Source organism: Hemiscyllium ocellatum, chromosome 7 (assembly GCF_020745735.1).
Source record: "Hemiscyllium ocellatum isolate sHemOce1 chromosome 7, sHemOce1.pat.X.cur, whole genome shotgun sequence".
Lineage (NCBI taxonomy): Eukaryota > Metazoa > Chordata > Chondrichthyes > Orectolobiformes > Hemiscylliidae > Hemiscyllium > Hemiscyllium ocellatum.
This window is the reverse complement of record NC_083407.1, coordinates 8,223,235-8,243,768: the sequence shown is the minus strand read 5'-3', so window position 1 is coordinate 8,243,768 and position 20,534 is coordinate 8,223,235. Positions and strand designations below refer to the sequence as shown.

The 20,534-nt window shown below is 48.5% G+C and overlaps 1 protein-coding gene across 1 annotated transcript in view; it reads right to left on the bottom strand.

The window, feature by feature from the left end:
• Positions 1 to 20,534, bottom strand: part of LOC132817315 (receptor-type tyrosine-protein phosphatase-like N) — a 281,771-nt gene that overhangs the window by 166,361 nt on the left and 94,876 nt on the right. Inside the window, exons 7-10 of the mRNA XM_060827725.1 lie at positions 18,866 to 19,055; positions 8,603 to 8,737; positions 5,906 to 5,940; positions 3,473 to 3,825 (exon numbers count right to left, since the gene is read on the bottom strand). Of these exons, the coding sequence (XP_060683708.1) occupies positions 3,473 to 3,825; positions 5,906 to 5,940; positions 8,603 to 8,737; positions 18,866 to 19,055 (713 nt within the window). The remainder of the gene's footprint in view (positions 1 to 3,472; positions 3,826 to 5,905; positions 5,941 to 8,602; positions 8,738 to 18,865; positions 19,056 to 20,534) is intronic.

The window sequence follows — 20,534 nt, the reverse complement described above, 5'->3', positions numbered from 1 at the left end:
GATGAACAGCCCCAATCAGGGAATTCATATCCCCAGACATCCAGCCAGCTAACCTCATTACAATGATTCCATCTCACAAGTGAATAAAAATTAAATACAAGAATGGTTCAGGGGTGACTCACTTCAGTCACAGAGATAGATGGGACAGGCTCCGAAAAAGCATCGATGGTGAGGAGATTTTAACGAGGTGCTCAAAACCCTGAGTATTTTGGACAGAAAAATTAGACAGAAGTGTGTTACTTTTTTGATGTTTCTGTCTTTTTTAAATTAAAAAAGGACTGTTTTAAAAACCAGGGACTGCTGAAGGATTATTGCACTTTACAAAAACTCAGTGGTTCGCACTGCTGCCTCACTGTGCCAGGGATCCATGTTCAATTCCCGCCACAGGGCGACTGACTGTGTGGAGTTTGCACATTCTCCCCGTATCTGTGTAGGTTTCCTCTGGGTGCTCCGGTTTCCTCCCATAGCCCAAAGATGTGCAGGACAGGTGAATTGGCCATGCTCAATTGTCCATAGTGTTAGGTGCATTCGTCAGGGATAAATATAGGGTATTGGGAGTGGGACACTCTTTGAAGAGTCGGTGTAGACCTGTTGGGCTGAATGGCCTGTTCCCACACTGTGGGCATTCTATGAAGTTAGCTGACCCTCATTATAAGTGTTGTTTACACAGCTTTTAGTGCAAGCTATAGGGTAAGCTTAGTTCCAGACAAGTGGAGACATGAGCCTGTTTATGAATGGTGTTTCAGCTGGTAACAAGCAGCTGACTGGTCTGTGGAATAGTGACCAGTTGAGCAGCTTGTGGGTGAGCATGTTTGGACAGAAACGGTCAGATGTCTGGAAGGGATGGAGCTCGCTCTGCTGTGAAAATCATCTTAAGCCTGAAGATAACCCATTTATTTCTTCTGCATCAGTTGCTGCAAATGGTGAACTTAAATAAATAACTCATAGACTCTTATAAAAGTGAACAAGTCACCCTGTGCCTCCTGCAAACAAGTGAAAGTATCTGGAGGAGGACGATCGAGAAGCAGCATTCTGATCAGAAAAAGGAACTTCTGAGCAAACCCTGTGCACAGGGACCACAGAGAGACAGAGAGAGAGAGACAGAGACAGAGAGAGAGACAGCGAGAGAGAGAGTGAGACAGAGAAAGAGACAGACAGACAGAAACCAACAGAGAGAGAGAGAGAGACAGAGAGAGACAGACAGAGAGAGAGAGAGAGACAGAGAGACACAGATACAGAGAGAGAGAGACAGGCAGACAGAGAGAGAGAGAGAGACATACAGAAAGAGAGACAAACAGAGATAGAGACAGACAGAGTTTAGATTAGAGTGGAGCTGGAAAAGCACAGCAGGTCAGGCAGCATTTGAGGAGCAGGAAAATCGACGTTTCTTCATCAGGAAGACAGACAGGCAGAGAATCAGAGAGAGAGAGAGAGAGACACACACACAGACAGACAGAAAGAGAAAGAGAGAGACTGACAGAGACAGAGATAGAGAGAGAGAGAGAGAGAGAGAGACACACACAGACAGAGAGAGACAGACAGACAGAGAGAAAGAGAGAGAGACACACACACACAGAGACAAAGAGAGAGAGACTGACAGAAACAGAGACAGACAGACAGAGAGAGACAGACAGACAGAGAGAAAGAGAGAGAGGCAGACAAACAGAGACAGGGAGGAGCTGGGAGAGGCTTGATGGGGGGGGGGGGGGGGGTTAGAGTTTAACCAGGGATTTATATGTCAAAGGTTCATAATTGTTTACCTGTTGTTAGAATTCATGTTTTTGTAACAAATAGTTATTCTTGCGAAGTACAGAAACCTGGTCCATGCTGCGTTACGTGTTTTTGAAATGTAGCCCAGGTTTGAAATGTTGGGAATGCAGCTGCCAATTTGCACACAGCAAGTCCCCACCTTCTACAAAATAACGGCCCAATGATCTGCTATCCTTGAAGCCAGGCAGATTTATGGTGAAGAGATCAACATGGCCAGGAGACCAGTAGCTTGTCCTTTTCAATTTAGCGGTCGTGAAATCAACTCTGTTCACCCGAGGATGAACCTTGATATAACATCTCGTTCGAAAGAGAGTATCTCAGACACCACAGCATGCCCTCAGCACTGCATGGGTCAGTGAGAGGAATGGGGCCAATATTTAGCCCTCAACTCACCAGGCCACATGCATGTCCCTTTATTCCCATCACCATAGAATTCCTACAGTGTGGAAACAGGCCCTTCGGCCCAACAAATCCATGCCAACCCTTCAAAGAGTAACCCATTTCCCGTTCCGCAAGGACCACTCCCTTCGTGACTCCCTTGTCAGGTCCACACCCCCCACCAACCCAACCTCCACCCCCGGCACCTTCCCCTGCAACCGCAGGAAATGTAAAACTTGCGCCCACACCTCCACACTCGCTTCCCTCCAAGGCCCCAAGGGATCCTTCCATATCCGCCACAAGTTCACCTGTACCTCCACACACATCATCTATTGCATCCGCTGCACCCGATGTGGCCTCCTCTATATTGGTGAGACAGGCCGCTTACTTGCGGAACGCTTCAGAGAACACCTCTGGGCCGCCCGAACCAACCAACCCAATCACCCCGTGGCTCAACACTTTAACTCCCCCTCCCACTCCACCGAGGACATGCAGGTCCTTGGACTCCTCCACCGGCAGAACACAACTACACGACGGCTGGAGGAGAAGCGCCTCATCTTCCGCCTGGGAACCCTCCAACCACAAGGTATGAATTCAGATTTCTCCAGCTTCCTCATTTCCCCTCCCCCCACCTTGTCTCAGTCGGTTCCCTCAACTCAGCACCGCCCTCCCAACCTGCAATCGTCTTCCTGACCTCTCCGCCCCCACCCCACTCCGGCCTATCACCCTCACCTTGACCTCCTTCCACCTATCCCACCTCCATCGCCCCTCCCCCTAGTCCCTCCTCCCTACCTTTTATCTCAGCCTGCTTGGCTCTCTCTCTCTTATTCCTGATGAAGGGCTTATGCTCGAAACGTCGAATTCTCTATTCCTGAGATGCTGCCTAACCTGCTGTGCTTTGACCAGCAACACATTTGCAGCTACCCTATATTTACCCCTGACTAATGCACCTAACCTAAACATCCCTGGACACAATGAGCAATTTAGCATGGCCAAGCCATCTAACCTGCACATCTTTGGACTGTGAGAGGAAACCGGAGCACCCGGAGGAAACCCACGTAGACACGGGTAGAACACGCAAACTCCACACGGACAGTTGCCCGAGGCTGGAATCGAACCTGGGTCCCAGGCGCTGTGAGGCAGCAGCGCTAGCAACTGAGCCACCATGCTGCTCAGTTCAGTTGTATTTGGGATTGTTTCAGTCTAAGGGAGGGGGACGATACTGACAGAGCACCAGCTTCGCGAGGGGTCACAGGCCGGCCCTAGCACACAGAGGGAGCTGAGATGGCCGAGAGATCACCGCGAGGGCGAGGTGCGTGCTTACTTCTTGTTGGTGACGATGTAGGCATACTCCTCCCTGCGTGGCGGACTCACCCCTGCGCTGCCTGACCTGAGACCCTCGCTGGGTTTCGGCAGACGTTCAGGGTCCACGCCCAGCTCCTTCAGGACGTCGGCCAGTTGCCCAGGAGACCCACTCAGCTCCATGGCCGTCTCTTGGGCCCCTGGGCTGCTCGGGCTGGGACCTGCCAAGATGGCTGCCACCATTGCCTGACCACGCCTCCCTGCCGCTGCAGCACTCTCCCCCTGGGGAGGGCCCGCGTCTGGGACCAGAGACTCGCTGCTCTCCCTCGTGTCCATCTCCTTCCAGCGCTGCATCGTCCCCTCCATCACGGGCGCCTTGAAAGACACAAACACATTTTCTGAGAAGGCCGAGGGCTACTGCAATACTTTATATTAATGTGGTAAAACTGATATGAAGTGAAAGATGTTTTCTCCCCCTATTCTTTCACAGGATGTGGGAGTCACAGGCTAGGACCAGAATTTCTTGCCCATTCCAAAGACAGTCAAGAGTCATGGCTATGGGTCAGGAGTCACGTGTAGACCAGACTGGGTAAGGATGGCAGCTTGTTTCATGAGTAAAGCAGATGAGCTTTTACAACAATTGATGGGAGCTGTCGCAGTCACCATTATTGCTGTGTTCTAAACGTACTAAGTGCAGTTCCTCGGAGTGACAATAACCTGTCCTGGATGTCTCATGTATGGTGATGGCCAAGAGGCCCAATACCATCTCTTCTTCCTGCTCAGGTCTGTAAAGACCCTCACTAACTGCTACAAGATGCACCATCGAAAGCATACTGCCCAGGTACATAACAGCCTGGTACGGAAACTGCTCTGCCCAGGACTGTTAGACACTACAGAAGGTGGTGTGCACAGCCCAGACCATCATGGAAGCCAACCTCTCATCTGTGGACTCCATTTATACAGCTCACTGCCATGGGAAGGTTGCCAGGGAAGGTTGCCAACACCGTCAAAGACCCCCTCCCACCCCGATAATGTTCCCCGGCAACCTCTTCCATCAGGCAAAAGAAACAGAAGCCTGAGCAAACTCACTAACAGGTTCAGGACCAGCTCCTTCCCTGCCGTTATCAGACTGATGAATGGACTCTCTAACTTCAAGTAATGTTGGTCTTGCCTTCTGCCCCTCCTGTGTAGCTGTAACCCCGTGTGCCTCACTCTGTCAAAACACCCTCTGATCTGCCTGCACCGCTCGCAAAACAAAACTGCTCACTGTACTTAGTTACACGTGACTACAATAAATCAAATCAAACCAATCCCACAAGCTGCCGTGGCAGGATTTGAACCCATGGCACCAGATCATTAGCCTGGGCCTTTGGGTTAATGGTCCAGTGATATTACCACCATCTTCATTTGCATTGCTCACAGGCCAGACTCCATTACAATGGAGGTCAGGGAAGGTGACAGTCTAGTGGTATTATCACAGAGACCCAGGTAATGTTCTGAGGACCCAGGTACGAATGCTGGCAGATGGTGAAGTTCAATTCAGTAACAAAACAAAACTCTGGAATTAAGAGTCTAACGCCCATGAAACTGCGGTCAATTGTTGGAAAAACTCATCTTGTTCACTGATGTCCTTCAGGGAAGGAAACTGCCATCCTTACCTGGTCTGGCCTACATGTAACCAGACCCACAGCTATGTGGTTGACTCTTAACTGCCCTCTGGGTAATTAGGGATGGGCAATAAATGCTGGTCTAGCTAGCAATGTGCTGATCCATGATTGAAAAAAGATCAAATTCGACACCTCCACCCCCATTACCCCAAGAAACAACCCACAATCTCAGATGTTTCGCATGCTGATATTACAGAAATTGCTGTCTTCCATTTTATTCACAATTTGCATTTATGTACCACCTTACGGCCACCCCAAGCTACTTCGAAGACACGACACTCGGACAGGTGAACAGCAGCTTAATCGGAGGGATAGACTGTGAGAAGTCTCCCAAGGGAGGGAGATGGAAAGGTCGAGGGAGGGAATCCCACTGATTGAGCCCAGGCACCTGACAACACAGCCGCCAGTGGCAGAGAATTTACAATCAAAACAGGTCTCATCGAAAGGTGGAGTAAAAAGTGAGGTCTGCAGATGCTGGAGATCAGAGCTGAAAATGTGTTGCTGGTTAAAGCACAGCAGGTCAGGCAGCATCCAAGGAACAGGAAATTCGACGTTTTGGGCCCTGGCCCAAAACGTCGAATTTCCTGTTCCTTGGATGCTGCCTAACCTGCTGTGCTTTAACCAGCAACACATTTTCAGCTCATCGAAAGGTGGGACAGTCTTATGCCGGCCTTTTCCCCACGCCAGTCCTTCCCTCCACAATCACAAACAAGCCTCAAGAACTGGACAATACAAAGAAGCCTGAATGCTGTACGGTCAATCTCCGATTTGTAAATTCTAAATCTCACCTTCTTCTGTGTCAGACCAGCTTTCTCTGTCAGCACTGGGAGAGAAAGGAGAAGGCGTTAGTCCTTTACAGAGTGAATCATTCACAAAGGGTTCAAATTGCATTTACATAGCACCGTCAGTGTCACCACAGCGAGAGTTACGATGGTGACGGGGGTTAAATGCTTAAGCGAGTGAGTAAACATAAAGGGAGAACAGCAGGCTGGGGGTGGGTGTGACATGTGAGACGATGTCAACGATAAACTTGATCCACAGAGAAAACATGTTTTCAATCCTATTTCACCAAAAGGACAATGACAGTTTGTCAAAGCATCAAACAGGTAATTAAAAATCATCAAACCACGGTTCAGGAGAAAACGTACGGGGCACACACCACACTCCCACAAACAGCAAGATACTATTTTGAATTGTTACTGACTTTGGTTGCAAAGTCATCACGGGACACCCCCTCCACATGGCACTTGCAGGATCATTTGCATCAACGCAACACAGCAGAAAGAGCACTGTCAGAGGGTCAGTGCTGAGGGAGTGCCGCACAGTCAGAGAGTCAGTACTGAGGGAGTGCTGCACTGTCAGAGGGTCAGTACTGAGGGAGTGCTGAACTGTCACAGGGTCAGTGCTGAAGGAGTGCCGCACTGTTAGAGGGTCAGTGCTGAGGGAGTGCCACTCTGTGGGAGGGTCAGTACTGAGGGAATACTGCACTGTCGGATGGGTCTGGACTGAGGGAGTGCCGCACTGCAGGAGGGTCAGTGCCGAGGGAGTGCCGCACAGTCAGAGAGTCAGTACTGAGGGAGTGCTTCACTGTCACGGGGTCAGTACTGAGGGAGTGCCGCACTGTCAGAGGGTCAGTGCTGAGGGAGTGCCACTCTGTGGGAGGGTCAGTACTGAGGGAATGCTGCACTGTTGGATGGGTCTGGACTGAGGGAGTGCCGCACTGTGGGAGGGTCAGTGCCGAGGGAGTGCCGCACTGTGGGAGGGTCAGTGCTGAGGGAGTGCTGCACTGTCAGAGGGTCAATGCTGAGGGAGTGCCGCACTGTGAGAGCCTCAGTGCTGAGGGAGTGCCGCACTGTCGGAGGGTCAGTGTTGAGGGAGTGCCGCACTGTGGGAGGGTCAGTACTGAGGGAGTGCCGCACTGTGGGAGGGTCAGTGCTGAGGGAGTGCCGCACTGTGGGAAGGTCAGTGTTGAGGGGGTGCCGCACTGTCAGAGGGTCAGTGCTGAGGGAGTGTCGCACTGTCGGTGGGTCAGTCTTGCAAACAGGACGTGAAATCCCAACGGACTAGTATGCGAGCCTATAAAATGTGCAGGAAAACTAATAAAAATCCCTGAGGGAATGTGACTGGGTGGTTGTGGAAAGGATGTTTCCTCTTGCGGGAGCATCTCGAACCAGGAGTTTATGTTCAAAAATCAGGTGCTGGCCACTAAAAACAGAAATCAGGCAACATTTATACTCCCCAGGGAGAGGGGGAAGGTTGGAATCCTCTTCCACAAATGACGTGGGAGCAGAGTATTTGAATATGTTTAAGGCAGAGGCTGATAGATTCTTGATGATCCAAGAGGTGAAAGGTCACTGGGAGAAGGCAGGATTGGGGAGTGATCAGGTCCATCAGGATCAGGCTTGAGGGCTGAGTGCCTCCAGCTCACCAATCCCCTCGGCTGGCTCCCACTCCCACCTTCACAAACACAGGGACCGCTCTCCCAATGCCCTGGGCCCTTTCCCCATGGACGCTCCGGTCAGTATCTCATTGTTAAATTAGGGGGAGCTCACTGTGCACACAGTTCATCTCCTTCCTGTATACCTTCAAGGTGAATACCTTCAAAACACCACTTCACTGTCTGTGAAGGATTCTCAAACACCCTGAGCTTGTCAAAGACGGAGGAGAAACGCAAATTTATTTTCTTTCATGGACAAAATCTGAATTGTTTCACACGGCTAATAATAAAATACCAGTCCAAAGCAGAATTAAAAACATCGGGACAGCAGTAGCCATTCAGCCCCTTGACCTTGTTCTGCCATTCAATGTTTGATCGAGAGCCTAACCCCATATCCCTCAATGCATTTGCTTCATAAAACATTATTGATCTCAGGTTTAAAATGAACACCTGATCCGGCAGCCACTGTCATTTTCCAAATATGGAGTCAGATATTACGAGGGGGCATAGCTTTAAATTAAGGGGTGGTAGGTATAGGACAGATGTTAGGGGTAGATTCTTTACTCAGCGAGTCGTGAGTTCATGGAATGCCCTGCCAGTAACAGTGGTGGACTCTCCCTCTTTATGGGCATTTAAACGGGCATTGGATAGGCATTTGGAGGATAGTGGGCTAGTGTAGGTTAGGTGGGCTTGGATCGGCGCAACATCGAGGGCCGAAGGGCCTGTACTGCGCTGAAGTTTTCTATGTTTCTATGTTCTATTTATTGAAGATGGGTTCCAAACCCCTCCCACTGTTTATGTGCTTTCTAACATCTTTCCTGAATGCTCTGGCCATCATTCTCAGACTGTGCCCCTAGTTCTACAATCCGAAACCATGGAAAATAGTTTACTTTTGATCCTTCGTTTCCTGTTAATACCTTGAAATATTTGAAATCTCTGCCGTGCAGGATATTGGTGACTGGTCTTTATCAAAGCCACACGCTTCCTCAAATTCCCAAACCTCACCTTCCGCCATATTGCCCAGGCCCCACCCCACTCCTGACCTTACCTGGGTCAGACCGACCAGCGGTGCCGGTGAGCTGTCCAATTGCCACCGATACGTGGTTCAGCTGCTGCTCACTGAGGTCTTGAAGATCAATGCCGTATTTTACCAACTCTTTGGCTATCCTTTGGACGGCTGGATCTGTGTGAACAGAACACACTGGAGTGCACAGAATCCCCACAGAGTGGAAACAGACCCTTCGGCCCAGCAAGTCCACACCGGCCCTCCAAAGAGTATCACAACCAGACCCATTCCCCGATACTCCCCCTGAATAACGTACCTGGCCCTACCCATCCCTGAACACAACGGGTAATTTAGCATGGCCGATTCACCTAACCTGCACATTTGGTTCTGCTATAACGCATGTTTCTTCAACGTGAATTGGCTATAACACAATTGAAGAACTTAGGCCGTTATTTGTCAAACGTGAACGTTCCTTACCTGTACCGGTAACGGCACGATTCCAGCCCCACTCGTTTAAATGGTGCGGCCATGACATTACGTTCTTTATAAGGCAGGATCGCATGGGAACTGAGCCTTTGTGTTAGATCAGAACCGACTGCATGAGGTCACAAGTCACATGACACCAGGACATCTGACCTTGTCCATCCCTGTCCAATACCGGCATCTCCACACACTGGGGTATCACAGAACAACATGCTAATGCCAGCCTGCTCTGAGATGCAATGTTACTTGCATTATGTCTCACAGCAGATGTGCAATATACCTTTAAGAGACACATAGAAAATAGGAGCAGGCCATTCAGCCCTTCCAGCCTGCTCCCCCAATCAATATAGTCATGGTTGATTATCCAACTCCGTTCCCTGTTCCTGCCTTCTCCCCATACTCTTTGATCCCTTTAGTCCTCAGAACGATATCCAACTCTTTATTGCTCCAGATCTAACAACACCGTGTTATAGTCCAACAGGTTTAATTGGGAGCAGTAGCATTGGGAGCACTGCTCCTTTGTCAGGTGTTCATCAAGAGCAGTGCTCCGAAAGCTACTGCTCCCAATTAAACCTGTTGGACTATAATCTGGGGTTCTGTGATTTTTAACTTTATACACCCCAGTCCAACACCGGCATCTCCAAATCATTGTTTCAGATCAACAGCAAGGTTAGATCTCATGGAATACAGGGAGAACTAGCCATTTGGATACAGAACTGGCTCAAAGGTAGAAGACAGAGGGTGGTGGTGGAGGGTTATTTTTCAGACTGGAGGCCTGTGACCAGTGGAGTGCCACAAGGATCGGTGCTGAGTCCTCTACTTTTTATCGTTTACATAAATGATTTGGATCCGAGCATAAGAGGTACAGCTAGTAAGTTTGCAGATGACACCAAAATTGGAGGTGTAGTGGACAGCGAAGAGGGTTACCTCAGATTACAACAGGATCTGGACCAGATGGACCCATGGGCTGAGAAGTGGCAGATGAAGTTTAATTCAGATAAATGTGAGGTGCTGCATTTTGGGAAAGCAAATCTTAGCAGGACTTATACACTAAAAGGTAAGGTCCTAGGGAGTGTTGCTGAACAAAGAGACCTTGGAGTGCAGGTTCATAGCTCCTTGAAAGTGGAGCCACAGGTAGATAGGATAGTGAAGAAGGCGTTTGGCATGATTTCCTTTATTGGTCAGAGTATTGAGTACAGGAGTTAGGAGGTCATGTTGCGGTTGTACAGGACATTGGTTAGGCCACCGTTGGAATATTGTGTGCATTTCTGGTCTCCTTCCTATCAGAAACTTGAAAGGGTTCAGAAAAAATTTACAAGGATGTTGTCAGGGTTGGAGGATCTGAGCTATAGGGAGAGGCTGAACAGGCTGGGGCGTCGGAGGCTGAGGGGTGACCTTATAGAGGTTTACAACATCATGAGGGTCATGGTTAGGATAAATAGGCAAAGTCTTTTCCTTGGGGTGGGAGAGTCCAGGATTAGAGGGCACAGGTTTAGGGTGAGAGGGGAAAGATATAAAAGAGACCTAAGGGGCAATGTTTTCATGCAGAAGGTGGTACGTGTATGGAATGAGCTGCTAGAGGATATGGTGGAGGCTGGTACAATTACAACATTTAAGAGGCATCTGGATGGGTATATGAATAGGAAGGGTTTGGAGGGATATGGACCGGGTGCTGGCAGGTGGGCCTAGATTGGGTTGGGATATCTGGTCGGCATGGATGGGTTGGACCGAAGGATCTGTTTCCATGCTGTACATCTCTATGACTCTATGACAGCTCATACCACATTGGATAATCAGTAAATATCAGAATATTTCTTTATGTTCAATTCTCCCCACCTCACCGCACCCCCCCCCCTTCAAATTGTGACTCATTCCCAATCCAGGAAGATGTCATGATAACATCACTGAACAAATAAGCTAAAGGCCCAGGGTGGCACAGTGGCTCAGTGGTTAGCCCTGCTGCCATGCGCCAGGGATCCGGGTTCGATTCCAGCGATCGTTTGCAGAGAGCTCAGGGGACAGCAGACATCACCAGCCTCTGGCATCTGCGGGGCGGGGCGGGGCGGGGCGGGGGGAATCCCAGGTGAGAGAGAGGAGGGATGGAAGTGTGTGCTCCCCAGTCGTGTCCCCAGAATCAGCCGTGTGTGTGTGTGTCTCTCTCTCTCTCCCTGATGTCAGTGTCGCACATTTCGCAGGTAAACTGTCACACCCGCATTGCTGAACAGTCTCCTCCGACAATGACCCTCACCCCCCCTCCCTGTCCAACTCGCAGTGTGCAAAGATGCTGCAGGGTGACTCTGTCAGACCCCCACCAGCTCCTCAAACACATTGCCCAGCTCATTGCCAGCTCATGGGGAGAACTATTCAGTTTGTCCCCCTCCCCCGTCAGTTTCAGGCAAACATATTAATTCCCTCCCTGAATCTGCATCTTCCAGGCAGTGGGTTCCAGGTCACAATAACGCTGGATAAAGATTCTCCACCAACCTCTTCTCCTTTTTGCCAATTAGCTACCTTGTTTGGTTACTGCACCACCATCCTGAGACAACCTCTCTCTGTCTTGCACCCCTCGATTCAGTCTTCCCCTGGGACAAAGTGAGGACTGCAGATGCTGGGGATCAGAGTTGAGAGTGTGGCGCTGGAAAAACACAGCAGGTCAGGCAGCATCCGAGGAGCAGGAGAATCAACATTTCGGGCATAAACTCTCAGAGAGTGGTGAGGGTGTGGAATGCACTACCTGCTAATGTAGTCAACTCAGCCACATTAGGGAGATTTAAACAATTCTTCGGTAAGCACATGGATGATGATGGGATAGTGGAGGGGGATGAGCTGAGAATAGTTCACAGGTCGACGCAACATCGAGGGCCGAAGGGCCTGTTCTGCGCTGTATTGTTCTATAAGCTCTTCATCAAGCCTTTCCTGCTGAATGCTCAAAACATTGACTCTCCTGCACCTTGGATGCTGCCTGACCTGCTGTGCTTTTCCAGCACCACACTTAGTGACTCAATCTCCCTGTTCACGGGTGTTTGCTTTTAATTTAGTCACGGGGATGAGGGCATTCTGGCCAGGCCAGCATTTATTGCCCATCCCTAATTACCCAGAGGGCAGTTAAGAGTCCACCACAACACTGTGGGTCTGGAGTCACATGTAGACCAGACCAGGTAAGGATGGCAGTTTTCCTTCCTTAAAAGGACACTGGGAAAACCCCACCTGGGTCACTAATCAATAATGGATTCCTGGACATCATTTGAATTTCATTAAATTCAAATTCCATCATCTGCTGAGTGGGATTCGAATCCAGGTTCCCACAACACGTGACAATGCTATCACTTTAAGAAATTATTTTGTCCTTTTTTTTAAAGAAAGATGCTGTAAGGCAGAGATAAGGGGCTGTCTCTAAGAAAGTAAATAATTTGTGGGGCCTTGGGGTTTGTTTTAAAGTTGGAACAATGGAAGCTGCTGGGAGGGCCCATCTCTCACAGATCAGGACTTTTCTAGTCGTTTTTTTTTATTTTTAAGATTTAATTTTAAGCAGAAGCTTTGGGGAAAGAATTGGAAGCTTCAGTGAATGCCTCCCAGCTGCTACGTCCTCTGAATTTTCTCTTAATGCTTTTTCCTCCTGGATTGGAGAACTGCATGTGAGAATCTGTGTCTGAGTTTGCCTTTTTACTGAGGCGTGTGGTTATGGGACGTTACTATATTAGTAGCAGGTATTTTATCTGTTATTCTGTTAAGTTTTCCAATAGTTGTTATTCTTTCTTTTGTTTGTGTATTAACTGAAGTATTTAAATAAATTAATGAGGGATGTGGATAGGATAAATAGACAAGGTCATTTCCCTGGGGTGGGGGAGTCCAGAACTAGAGGTTTGGGGTAAGGGGGGAAAAGTTTAAAAGGGACCTAAGGGGCAACATTTTCATACAGACGGTGATGCATGTGTGGAATGAGCTGCCAGAGGAAGTGGTGGAGGCTGGTACAATTACAACATTTTTAGATTAGATTACTCACAGTGTGGAAACAGACCCTTCGGCCCAACAAGTCCACACCGACCCTCCAAAGAGCAACCCCACCCAGACCCATACCCCTACATTTACCCCTTCACCTAACACTACAGGCAATTTAGCATGGCCAACTCACCTGACCTGCACATCTTTGGGCTGTGGGAGGAAACCGGAGCACCCGGAGGAAAGCCACGCAGACACGGGGAGAATGTGCAAACTCCACACAGACAGTTGCCTGAGGCGGGAATCAAACCCAGGTCTCTGGTGCAGTGGATGGGTATATGAATAGGAAGGGTTTGGAAGGATATGGGCCGGGTGCTGGCAGGTGGGACTAGATTGGGTTGGGATATCTGGTCAGCATGGACAGGTTGGACCGAATCTGTTTTCGTGCTGTAGGTCTCGACGACAATAAATTTTACTTAATGTCCAATTTTTGATCAGTCATATTGCATCTGGAACACGGCACTTTGCATTTACCTTTAAAATAAGAAAAGGTTAGGGTTGAGGCTACATTTTTAATATATATAAAGAGGGTCTGATCTGGTCTATAACAAGGGACGGCATCCCAGATTTTCCAGCCCCTCCTCATCCCTGTAGGACCCCAGTAGAAAATTCTAGTCATTCTTCTCCGCAAGGCTCAGAAATCCTTTCTGAAGTGTGGAGCCCCAAACTGAACAAATTTATTACCCGTCCCTAGTTGCCCCTTGAGAAGGTGGGGGTGAGCTGCCTTCTTGAACCGCTGCAGTCCATGTGCTGTAGTTGACCCACAATGTCCCTTAGGGAGGGAATTCCAGGATTCTGACCCAGTGACACTGAACAAACGGTGTTATATTTCCAAGTCAGGATGGTGACTGGTTTGGAGGGGAACTTGCAGGAGGTGGGTTCCCATCTCCTTCTAGATGGCTGTGGGTTTGGAAGGTGCTGTCTGAGGATCGTTTGGTGAAATACTGAAGGTGTTTCTGAAGTGCAAAGACATTGTACACATTCAAGCGCTCTTGTTTATTTACACAGTGAGAATTAGCATAGATTAGACAAAAGTGAGGGCTGCAGATGCTGGAAACCAGAGTCTAGATTAGAGTGGTGCTGGAAAAAGCACAGCAGGTCAGGCAGCATCCGGGGAGCAGGAGGATCGATGTTTCAGGCAAAAGCCCTTCATCAGGAATGGCACAGCCCATGGAGAAACTGGGCAAAAAGATAATGGGGGGGGGGGGGAGAATCAGAATTGACGATTTGAGTGAGGTATGGAGGGAAGGAAGTGGGGACAGGTGGTGACCGGGAAAAACTAAATCCTGATGCTCACTCAGTGATATATTCGACCAGACACTGAAAGAAATAGAGCCTAATATTGAAGCACAACAGAAGGTTCCGGAATAGCTCATTCTCAAAAAGTGAAAAAAACTTTGCCGTGACTGGGTTTAAACTTTTATTTTAATGAAATCTATTCAAAGGGATTCACACTTTCCCTTTAAACACAGAGGCTGCATGTTAATCATTTCATCAACATCACTGAGTAACTGCCTCAAACCAAGTAGGTTTTTAAAAAAACTCTCTTGCTCACAGGAACAGCTACATACGTATCTCATGGAAGTGATTACGAATGCAGCATAAAAAAAGCCATGAGCCCACATGAAATTAATTTTAGCTGCGATTGTGCGGGGGAGTATTTATAGAGTGCGTACATCTTTACAGAATCAATCTGTAACACACTCCAACAGAACAAACGAAAGGAACAAATTTGCATTTATGTAGTATAATATTATGTTGCGTTTAGGGGAGGTAATAGCCCGTATTTCTTATTGCCAAACTATTAATCCACTGCAGATGGTGGAATACGAATTAAACAAATATTTAGAATTAAGAGTCTAACGATGACCACTGTTGATTGTTGGAAAGTTCCATCTGTGTTGCTATTGTCGTTTAGGGTGAAAAATCTGCTGTCTGTATCTGGTCTGGCCTACATGTGACTCCAGACCCACAGCAATATAACTTACTGGGAACCTTCATTATGAATGACAATAAATGATGGCCCACACAGAGAGGTCTACATCCTATGAATGAAATAAGAAATAACCCGATCCTGGTGTTAGGATGTGCCCAAGTGCCGCCTAGCTTCTGAGCTATTCTTGAAGTGTGGTCTTTGTGGGGGTGGAGGGAATGTGACAGGTAACGTATTTCTACAAACACCATAGAGTCATACAGCACGGAAACAGGCCCTTCGGCCCAACCCACCCATGCTGACCAGGTTTCCCAAACTGAACTGGTCCCATTTGCCTGCGTTTGACCCATATCCTTCTAAGGGGAAGTGAGGACTGCAGATGCTGGAGATCAGAGTCGAGAGTGTGGTGCTGGAAAAGCACAGTCAGTCAGTCAGGCAGCATCTGAGGAGCAGGAGAATCAATGTTTCGGGCACAGCCCTGCCCTGATGAAGGGCTTATGCGCGAAACGTCGATTCTCCTGCTCCTTGGATGCTGCCTGATCTGCTGTGCTTTTCCAGCACTACATTCTCAACCCTCGTATCTCTCTAAACCTTTCTTATCCATGTACAAGTCCTTATGCCTTTTAAATGCTGTAATTGTACCAGCCTCCACCACATCCTCTGACAGCTCATTCCATACATGCACCACCCTCTGTGTGAAAAGATTTTCACTTAGGTCCCTTTTATATCTTTCCCCTCACACTTCAAACCTATACCCTCTAGTTCTGGACTCCCCACCCCAGGGAAAAGACCTTGTCTGTTTACCCTCATGATTTGATACTTTGGAGGTGCCAGTGTTGGACTGGGGTAAAGTTAAAAATCACACAACACCAGGTTATAGTCCAACAGGTTTAACTGGAAGCACTAGCTTTCGGAGCACTGCCCCTTTATCAGGTGGTTGTGGAGGACACAAGTGTAAGGCACAGAATTTATAGCAAACATTTACAGTGTGATGTAACTGAAATTATACGTTGAAAAATACCTTGATTATATAAACCTCTATAAAGTCACTCTTCAGTCTCCAACACTGCAGGGGAAATAAGTCTCAGCCAATCTGACCGCTTACTATAGTTCAAGCCTTCGAACTCCAGTAAAATCCCTGTAATTCTTTTCCAAACCCTTTTCAGTTTAATAACATGCTTCCTATAACAGGGCGAATGGAACTGAGCACAGTATTCCAAAGGTTCAAACGTCCTGTACAACCACAACATGACATCCCAACTCCAACACGCAATCTCTGACAAATAAGGGCAATGTAAAAATAATCAGGCATTCAATCCCATGCATTGATTAAATCGCCTGCATCCTCATCATTGGCATTGTGAGCTTTGAGGTCCTTGTGATGGAACCTTGGTTTAACATCTCATCTGGAAGGTGGTGTCTCAGACAGTACAGCATTCCCTCAGAACACCAAAGCACAAAGGAAACAACAACTTATACAGCAAAGGGACGAGGATGCTGGCACGTTGAGTCTGATTGGTCACGGCGTTGTCAGGGAGAATGCACCAGGAAACCATCAAATACCAAAGGGTTATAGAAATTCAAACCTAGGCAAGTGGACTTGTACTGGCCGACTACTTTTTGTCATTTACATAAATGATTTGGATATGAACATAAGAGGTACAGTTAGTAAGTTTGCCGATAACACCAAAATAGGAGGTGTAGTGGACAGCAAAGAGGGTTACCTCAGATTACAACAGGATCTGGACCAGATGGGCCAATGGGCTGAGAAGTGGCAGATGGAGTTTAATTCAGATAAATGCGAGGTGCTGCATTTTGGGAAAGCAAATCTTAGCAGGACTTATACACTTAATGGTAAGGTCTTAGGGAGTGTTGCTGAACAAAGAGACCTTGGAGCGCAGGCTCATAGCTCCTTGAAAGTGGAGCCGCAGGTAGATAGGATAGTGAAGAAGGTGTTTGATATGCTTTCCTTTATTGGTCAGAGCATTGAGTACAGGAGTTGGGAGGTCATGTTGCGGCTGTACAGGACATTGGTTAGGCCACCTTTGGTCTCCCTGCTATCATAGGGATGTTGTGAAACTTGAAAGGGTTCAGAAAAGATTTACAAACATGTTGCTAGGGTTGGAGGGTTTGAGCTACAGGGAGAGGCTGAACAGGCTGGGGGTGTGCGGGGGGGAGGGGTGTGTGTGTGTGGGGGGGACTCAATACAATAAAGACTCTGGGAGCGCAAAATAGCTCAGCAGTGCCACTGGCTGGTCACAACCTGCCACTGCATGCAGATGTCAGGGTTTTCGTCAGGATGTCCCCAACAATGACACCTCACATGGATTGGCATAGACGGTCCGTCAGAGTCATACAGCACAGAAACAGACCCTTCGGTCCAACTAGTCCAGGCCAACCATGCTCCCAAACCAAACTAGTCCCATTTACCTGCGTTTAACCCATATCCCTCCAAACCTTTTCTGTTCATCAACTTACACAAATGCCTTTTAAACATTGTAACTGTACATCCGCCCACCACTTCCTTCGCAAGTTCATTCCACACACGGACCACTTTCTTTGTCAAGAAAAGTTGCCCCTTGTGTCCTTTTAAGATCTTTCTCCTCTCCTCTTAAACATATGCCCCCTCGTTTTGAACACCCCCACCCAAGGGAAAAGACCCTTCTCGTTCACCTTTTCTAAACCTCCACAAAGTGAGTTTTGACTCGGAGATAAAGTTCTGAGCGGGTGTTGCGTCTGTCCCAAAGAATATTCATTCCAGCCTCTGTGTAAGTGTCACAGTCTCTGCCCCAGTGCTCACCACGCTCCCCATGGTCACAAACACAATTCATGAGGGACCACTGCTACCTCTCCCTATTAGAGAGAGGGACCATCAGGGACAGGGTCACCACTCTGCTCCAAGTATGGGGCACACATGGCAGAGGGAGGACTTACCTCAACCACAGCTACAGCACCGCTACAATCATTCTGAGTAGGAGGCTGGAAGAATACAGCAAGCCAGGCAGCATCAGGAGGTGGGGAAGTCGACGTTTTGGGTGTAACCTTTCTTCAGAAACATAACACTGTCTTCTCCACCTCCCTATGCTGCCTGGTCTGCTGTGCTCCTCCAGCATCCTGCTGGCCTACTTTGGATTCCAGCATCTGCAGATTTTTTTGTTTGCCTCTGACCAACATCCTGAACCTCGCACTAACCTCGGCAAATGAAATGGGTAAACGTGAGCTTATCCACTCCAGGGCAAAAACAGGAAGGCAGGTTATTCTCTGAATGGGGATAGATTGGGGAAGGAGGAGGAGCAGTGAGCCCTTGTACACCAGTCACTGAGGGTAAGTCACTGTCGGTGCACCAGGCGATGATAAGGGAAATGGTGGGTCTTCCTGCACAATCAGGGGATTCGGGTACATGAGCGAGATGTATTGCTGCAGTTAGCCAGGGCCTCAGTGAGACCACACCCAGCGTGTTGTGTGCAGTTTGGGTTTCCTAACCTGTAGAAAGGAAGGAAGTGCAATAAGGATTTACCAGACTGATTCCTGGGATGGCAGGACTGATGTATGAAAAAGAGCCTGGATCAGTTAGGTCTGTGTTCCCTGAATGGGGGAGTTCTCATAGAAACCTCTAAAATAACTGGAGAGTCATAGAGGCGAACAGCACAGTAACAGACCCTTCGGTCCAACCCATCCATGCTAACCAGATATCCCAACCCAATTTAGTTCGGAATCCTTCAATGAATTGGTGAATGGATGATCCAGGAGTTATCTCATCATTAATGATATTCTGAGTGAACGTTACAATGGTGGAATGTTGAAGTCAGTCTGTGACCAGGAGATAAACATTCCTCACAGGAAATCAAATGCATCCTGTCCAAATCGGGTGACATCTATTTTGACCTTACCTTCTTGAGGTCGGAAGTCGCTGGGGTCAAGTGCCTGACCCTTCACCCTGTTTGGGTGCTTTGCTCTGGCATTCAGCGCGTTCCCGTAACCCAGATGGTAGTTGCTGGTGCGGTCAGTGGGTAGATCCCAATCGTTGTCTTTGGGACGATTCCTCCCTGGCTCTGGGCCCAGCTGGTACACATTCCCATTCTGTTCAAACAAATAGGATCCAATTAAATCCCGCAGCCGTCCCCAGGCACCTTCCTGCCAGCTGGGTGTGCCAGGGTCACTCTGACCCAGGGCTGGCATGGACGGTACCTGCCTCCGGGAGCGTAGCAGCTCGCTGGGTGGGCCGGAACGAGGAGCAGCAGATGGGGAAGGACTGGCTTTGCCGCCGATGGCTGCCATTGGACTGTCTCGGTAACCAAACTACAAACAGGTGGAGAAAGACACAAGAAACAAGACTCAGATTCCTCTTCACAACCAGCCAAGCGATCCCATAACCTACCCAGCAGTCAGCTCAAAGTAAGCACGTGCACAGCCCTGGGACACAGGAGGAGCAGGAGGCCATTCAGCCCATCCAAGCCTGCTCCACCATGCGACGAGATTACCACCAAACCTCCTTCCAGCGTTTGGGAATGATGGTATTTGCCTGGATTGGTCACGTATATTTTCCAAGATGGAGCCCCGGTTCACAGCAGATCAGCCTATCCCACATTTTGCTGACTGCTCTGCAACATCATACAACATCAGAGTGGAATTAGGCCATTTGGCCCATCAACTCTGCTCCATTGTTCGATCATGGCTAATGTTTCTCAACCCCACTATCCCACCTCATCCCCACAATCTCTGATCTCCTTCCTAATCCCACACAGTCATACAGCACCGAGTCTGACCCTTTGGCCCAATCACTCTATGGCCGACATATACTCCCAAACTGAACTGTTCCTGTTAGCCCATATCCCTCCAAATATTTCTTATTTGTGAACTTATCCAAATGTCTCTTAAATGTTGTAACTGTTTCTGCATCCAGTACTTCCTCAGGGAGGTGATTCCACACACAAACCACTCTCTGTGTAAAAACAACTGTCCCTCGGGTCTTTTTTAAATCTTCCTCCTTGCTCCTTCAAAATATGCCCCCTCAACTTGAAGTCCCCCACCCTAGGGAAAAAACACCTGCCATTCACCTTATCCATGCCCCTCATTATTTAATCAACCTCTAGAAGGTCACCTCTCAACCAACCTCCTACGCTCAAGAAGAAACAGCCCCAGCCCCTCTTTCTAACTTAAATCTTCCATTACTGGCAACGCTCTGGTCAATCTCTTCTGAACCCTCTTCAGTTTAATCGTATCCTCCCGATAACAGGGCGACTGGAGCTGGACACATCAATGCCCTGTACAACCTCAGTGTAATGCCCTCGACATAATCCTCTTTGGCCTGAATTCCCTTTTCCCACTCACTACTCAGCTCCCTCCATTACATCAGGGGCAAAAAAAAAATCCCTCACCACCAGACGCCTGGAGGAAGAACGCCTCATCTTCCACCTCGGAACACTTCAACCCCAGGGCATCAATGTGGACTTCAACAGTTTCCTCATTTCCCTTTCCCCCACCTCACCCTGGTTCCAAACTTCCAGCTCAGCACTGTCCCCATGACTTGTCCGGACTTGTCCGACCTGCCTATCTCCT